We start from the raw sequence: 6,371 nt of genomic DNA on the forward strand, positions 1-6,371 counted from the left end.
AAATCGCAGAGAATGGAAATTCCAGAACACTTAATTATACTCAGGAGGAACCTGTACATAGATTAAGAGGCAGTCAACCAAAGAGAACAAGGAGATACTGCGTGGATTAAAGCCAGGAAAGGTGTGTGAACAGATTACATCCCTTCACCATACTTATGCAATCTGTATGCTGAGCAAATAATCCGAGAAGCTGGACTATATGAAGAAGAACATGGCATCAGGATTGGAGGCAGACTCATTAACAATCTGCGTTATGCAGAAGACACAACCTTGCTTGCTGAAAGTGAAGAGGACTTCAAGCATTTACTGATGAAGATCAAAGGCCACAGCCCTCAGTATAGATTACAACTCAACATAAAGAAAACAAAAATCCTCACAACTGGACCAATAAACAACATCATGATAAACGGAAAATTATTGTAGTTGTCAAGGATTTCATTTTACTTGGATCCACAATCAATACCCATGGAAGCAGCAGTCAAGAAATCAAACAACGACTGAGGTTCACCCTTCAGCCAAAGATTAAACAGGCCCATAAAACAGAGTGAGACTAAAGGGGCACACCAGCCCAGGAGCAAGAACTAGAAGACAGGAGGGAACAGGAAAGCTGGTAATAGGGAACCCAAGTTCGAGAAGTGAGAGTGCTGACTTGTTGTGGGGTTGGTAACCAGTGTCACAAAACAATATATGTACTAACTGTTTAATGAGAATCTAATTTGTTCTGTAAACCTTCATCTAAAGTACAATTTAAAAAATTAAAAGAAATCAAACGACTCATTGCATCGGACAAATGTGTTGCAAAAACCTCTTTAAAGTGTTAAAAAGCAAATATGCCACCTTGAAGATGAAGTTGCACCTGACCCAAGCCCTGGTGTTTTCAATCACCTCATATGCATGTGAAAGCTGGACAATGAATAAAGAAGACCAAAGAAGAATTGATGCCTCTGAATTGTGGTATTGGTGAAGAATACTGAATATACCACGGACTGTCAAAAGAACAAACAAATCTGTTTGAAAGAAGTGCAGAGTGCTCCCTGGACACAAGGATAGCAAGACTTTGTCTCACATACTTTGCACATGTTATCAGGAAGGATCAGTCCCTGGAGAAGGACATTAGGCTTGGTAAAATAGAGGGTCAGTGAAAATGGATTGACACAGTGACTGCAACAATGGGCTCAAGCATAACAACGATTGTGAAGATGGTGCAGGACCGGGCAGTGTTTCGTTCTGTTGCACCCAGGGTCACTATGAGTTGGAACGGACTCGAAGGCACCCAACAACAACAACAACATCATGGAGGTGATTCTATCATTATGTAACTGCCAAACTACGTCATAACTGCCAAACTACGTCGTAACTGCCAAAACTACGTCATAACTGCCAAACCACTGAGACTCATGGCCCAGCCAGCTTAACACACACCTTAACCATCACAATCAACTAATACAATTATACCATTAACAAAAAAGACAAAAAGGCTTTTTAGCATTAAAAGGTTTATTAACAGAAACTTCAATAATGCCAAGAGTATGTTCTTGCACAAGAAATCAGAAATCAAAACACTAGTAACGATTTGTCACATTGTAATTATCAGTGGTGTCTGAGAGAGGCATCTGTGAATATGTCAGTGGGAAGACATGTGAACATTAGCTGAGGCCTACACAATTAGCTCATCTCAGCATGCTCTCGAAAGCTCTTTCATGGTACAACCTTTCTTACAACACTTCCTACGCAATAATTTACTTAGCATTTTCTTTTTTCGGGAATGTTGATCCAAGCTTAAGCTTTCCGTTTCTGGAAGGCTGTTGTCTTCTGCTTCACTCTGTATCTTCGGGTTCTTTCTACTAAATTTTTCATTTTCCGTCACCTTCTTGTGAATATCAGGAGTGAATTCCAAAAACTCATTTGTGGTTTTTGCATCTTTTTTGATGGAGGATGGCTCAAGATCTGCAGAGTTAAATAAAAGTGGGCAAGAGAATATTTATGTCAAGGAGCATCAGAAAAATTATAAAATTTTTCATAAACAAAAAGGAAAGCATTGCCTCAATATAGCTGAACATCAGAACAGAATCAGCAAGCATCTTAACACCTATCCATTTTAACTTACTTCTGGTTTGGCAGCTCAAAGCAATGCAACATTCCTAAGATTTTGCTTTATGCCATCCCACCCATCTGTGGTCTCTTCCCATGACCCCTTTAACGCTTTCATCTTCGCTCTTTTGACTCTGCCTGACACTGGTCACACCTCTCTGAAGTCATCTTGGTCATTGAAAACTCTCAGGGTGATCACAGATGTATTGTTCTTACTTAAGTAATTTTCTTCCTTTGCTAAGCAACTTCTCAGTTATGATGGTAATACTTTCAAAGTCTATTAATTATTTTAGGCTATCAAATGCTCCATGGAGGTAAGAAATTGCTCAGAATAAAGTTAAAAAGGCAGAATTCCCAGGTCCATCTGTCTGACAGGCTGGAGGTACAAGCCTCTGAGATACAAGATCTCGAACATCTATTTAACAGTTTCCCTTTGCCACGGTGTTTCCTTCAGGTCAATAGTACTTTACTTTAAGGACAGAAAAGGGTTAAAAGAACACTAACCTAACCAAAAATGGCTGAGCTAAAAGAGCGATTGCTGTCTGTGTGCTGTGTGTACTGACTAATGTGCTATGTGTGGTGTTTGTCCAGTGCTGTGGATCACGCACTGCACAAGCTCTGTGTGCTCTGAGCAGGGAACCTGTTCTCCAACAGCATCCTGGGATGGGCAGAAGTGGAGGCTGGAAAGCAGCCATAATGAGCTTTCCTTCTTCTTCATGCCCATTCAGATCAGCTGAACATTCATCAGCCGAAGTCATGTCTCTGACACTGCCAGAGAGAAGAGATAGAAACAAAAAGAAAAATGTTTCCTGCCCTCAAAAAATGTTCAGACGCATAAACATTCTCATCTTTCCTATCCCAGTCACACAATTTTGAGTGTTTTAACAGAAAAGAATTAGAAACACAGATGAGGTTTACATTCTGGTGTAACCTCAATCAGTTCTGGCTGGTCTTTTTAATGGCACCAAAGCTGTTCTTTTCAGCTTATTAATAATGCATTCCTCCTCAAACAGTGGAAGCAATGAGGCAAGAAGATAAAAATTTAAGTGATTCCAAATTCTTAATAACTAGCATACTCTTTTAAAAATAGTTCCAGATATGAGCTGTACTCAATCAACTCTGATATGTCGCATTTAAAGAAAATCCATTGCAGCTTCCAAAAGCTTGAAAGCGCCAAACGGTCTAGCTATGAGCGTCTGGAGGTGAGCTTCCCTGGACTCTTTGCCCTGGGTTTCTCTTGTAGGCAGCTGGCCCCTTTCTTCCTCTTCCATCCCCTCTCCTCCAACTGAAGTTCAAGAACCAGCTCACAGAGGTGAGAGGCAAGGCCCTCCCTTTGCTTTGGGTTAAAAAAAAAAAAAACGGATGGTTTTGCTGTCATAAGCCACAGGGCAGCTTCTTTACAGATGAGGAGAGTAGTTGACTCTAAGGCCCTTCCATGTCCACCTTATAGGACCCTGACCGAGGTCTCACAGTGCTGCCCCCCTGCCCTTCAGCTTGCACAGGTTCTTGACAACCAGCTGACCACCTGCTTCCTCCCTTTACATCTCAATGCCAGATCCCCTGTCCACTGCCCCCATTTCCTGCAGCCTACCATCTGGCCTCCGCCACTTTATTACCCCTGGGTCTTGGGGTTGCTGCCACCTGCCATAAATGTAGCCAGCTTTAACTGCTGGGCGCTTCCTCCTGTCTGCACGCAGCACCCTGGCAGCCTGGTGGTGAAGCACACCTAGCACCTGTCAGGTGAGGCTTTTTAGCCCTCTGGTTAGATCCCAGGAGACCTTCAATGAAATCAAGTTACAGAGTCAAAGGCCAAACTTCTAGGCACCGGAAGAACCAGCACCTGCAGTTTAGGCGCTCAGCATGGGTACCAATGAGACCTGGAGTCTGGGCGGGAGCTCTCACCTGGAGCCTCGTGGGTTTTCAGTGATGGTTTGCCCTTGCTGCCACCCATTCCCCAGTGGGTCTTGCTGCAGGCTTCCTTCCGGGCGCGGACTAATTCGTGGCCGCATAGCTTCTTCACAGTGCTTGACTGCTGGGCTGAGAGCTCTCTGGGAAGCTGGCTCAGCAGCAGGCAGACTCCCAGCAGGCGGAACAAGAGCGGGCGCGGCATCCTGAACCTGCTTTTCAGCCTTTCTCCAGGGAAGGTCTATCCTTGGCTGCAGGCTGCTTTCCCTGCCTGGCTCCACTAGGTTTTTATAGCCCTTGGGCTCCCACTCAGACCTTGAGTCAAGCTCCCCAGCCCCACCCCTTTCCCCACGCCCTCCAGGGAATTTCCCCTCCCTGCTCCTGTCTACCCTCCCCACCTTGCTTCTATTGGCCCACCCTTCTTCTGCATTTCATCCTTTCCCTTTCTTACCCTCAAACCATTTTGTATGCTCTCATACTTTTAGTCATTGTTTGAAGCCCTATCTTTTTTATATTATAATATTTGTTATTGTTGTTGTTGAGAATATACATAGCAGAACATGTACCAATTCAACTCTTTCTACATGTAAAATTCAGTGACATCAATTACATTCTTCAAGTTGTGCAACCATTCTCACCCTCCTTTTTGAAGCCTTATTTTTATTAGAAATGTGGAAACTGAAAACAAAATGGAGACACTTATGTCAAGCCTAGAGAACATGCTCAATGTCTGGTTTCACAGAACCAATGTTTAAGATAATAAATAACCTTACCTTTAGAGGTAATAACTAGAGTGTTTCTTTAGATTTATCTGTAACCACCATCCTGCATCTTTAACCCCTACATTCCAGACAAATCGGCACCTAGCCATCTGGAAACCTGCCTGGGCAGGCACTGACCCCCTGGAGACCTGCATCCTCTGTCATCTTAGCATAACTGACATTTCTAAAGAAGATAGGACTTCAAGGCACATTTTGATGAATATCTGAAAGTCTGAGCAAAACTGCCTGGATTTCGCCAACTTTCTTTCTTCCTCTATTAAAACCCCAATATTGCTCCATTACTTTGGAATACTCAGTTTCATGCTTTGTGTTGCCCAATTTGAGAATTGTATAATTGAGTAATAAATCTCTAGATTACTTTAACTTTGTTTCCACTCATAGAAATCCTTTGACAGCAAAGCTTGACCAATACAATAAATTACATAAAATTAAAAGCACCTGTGTTTTCACAGTCCAGTTTTTTCCAAGTGATCCATCATTTGCTGTCTAGTCTTCTAATCTAAACAAGGTTATAATTAGATTAATCAAGATAGTGTCTGGTGTATTGATACAGAAAAATAAAATGGGTGAATGGAAAAATTGTTGACAACAGTAGGAAAACTGATAACTTTTATTCAGAATCTTGGTAGAAACATGAATATTTCCAACAGTATCACTTTACCCCCCACCCCCAAAAAAATTCAAACTCATTGCCGTTGAGTCGATTTCAACTCATAGCAAGTAGGCTTGTACAATAATGATTTACATTTGCAGCACAGTTTCCATTCTTTATGGCAGTGGATGAGAATCTTAAGCTTGGAGGGAACTCCAAGGGTCAGCACTTAAATCTGCCCTCCAGAGATCCTGACAAGGACCGAGAGAGCACAGGAGCCTCTAGGGTTGCCTGTTAAGTCTTGAGAGAGTGTCAGATTGGAAGGTCTTCTGACAAATGTGGGAAATCAGACTCAAATACTTTCAAACAACTTATTTTCCTTTGACTCTTCTGGGAGATTGGTTGACTGTGACCAATTATGTAAATATTTTAATTTAAGAATTTATTCTTTATCTCTAGCCTCGGGAGAACACACACACAAGAAAAAAGATAAAATCAGCGGAACCCTAGAATCCCAGAAGGAATTTGCTGGTAAACATTTTCCTGCACACAAACAAAATTACATCTTTGTGATGAATTGACCATTTTCTTTGTTGGTTTCATTAGTAAGAGGAAACATTTAACATCTTCTAATTTAACTTTTTAAAAATTCAACACAGTTTTTGAGATAATATGTGATGTGACAGCACCTAACACCAGTGATGGAGCTATGGGACAAATGGACTTGGTGCTTTTAATGGGTATTCACTAAGGCAAGCATTTGGCAGGAGGCTTCTGAAAATTCTGAGGATGCAAAAGTATTTTTATGTGTTTATCTTTGTGGCAAAAATAATCTTCTTGAAAGACTGTCCCCTAAAGTAATTGCTTGTTTCAAATGTAAATTTTGGGAAAGGTTTTAATTTTTTACTTTGCCTAGGTGATGTCACGTAGTCCTCGAAACTCTCCATTAAGGTGGCAATACTCCCCACTTTACAGAGGGAGGATGCAAGTTGAGAGCAGTC

General features: G+C 41.8%; 1 protein-coding gene across 1 annotated transcript; it reads right to left on the bottom strand.

Moving 5' to 3' along the window:
• Nucleotides 1-1,675: 1,675 nt before the first annotated feature.
• LOC101355943 (prorelaxin-like) lies at nucleotides 1,676-4,201 on the bottom strand. Its single transcript, XM_012554696.1, has 2 exons — nucleotides 3,994-4,201; nucleotides 1,676-1,947 (listed from the first exon to the last, which is right to left on the bottom strand). The coding sequence occupies exons 1-2, from the start codon at nucleotides 4,199-4,201 to the stop codon at nucleotides 1,676-1,678; spliced, it is 480 nt and encodes a 159-aa protein (XP_012410150.1).
• Nucleotides 4,202-6,371: the final 2,170 nt, after the last annotated feature.

This window comes from Trichechus manatus, unplaced genomic scaffold, assembly GCF_000243295.1.
Source record: "Trichechus manatus latirostris isolate Lorelei unplaced genomic scaffold, TriManLat1.0 scaffold00025, whole genome shotgun sequence".
NCBI lineage: Eukaryota > Metazoa > Chordata > Mammalia > Sirenia > Trichechidae > Trichechus > Trichechus manatus.

Coding starts and splice junctions, on each gene's coding strand:
- LOC101355943 (XM_012554696.1), bottom strand. CDS start 4,201: ATGCCGCGCCCGCTCTTGTTCCGCCTGCTGGGAGTCTGCCTGCTGCTG. Junction 1,948..3,993: donor GAAAACCCACGAGGCTCCAG/GTGAGAGCTCCC, acceptor TTAACTCTGCAG/ATCTTGAGCCATCCTCCATC.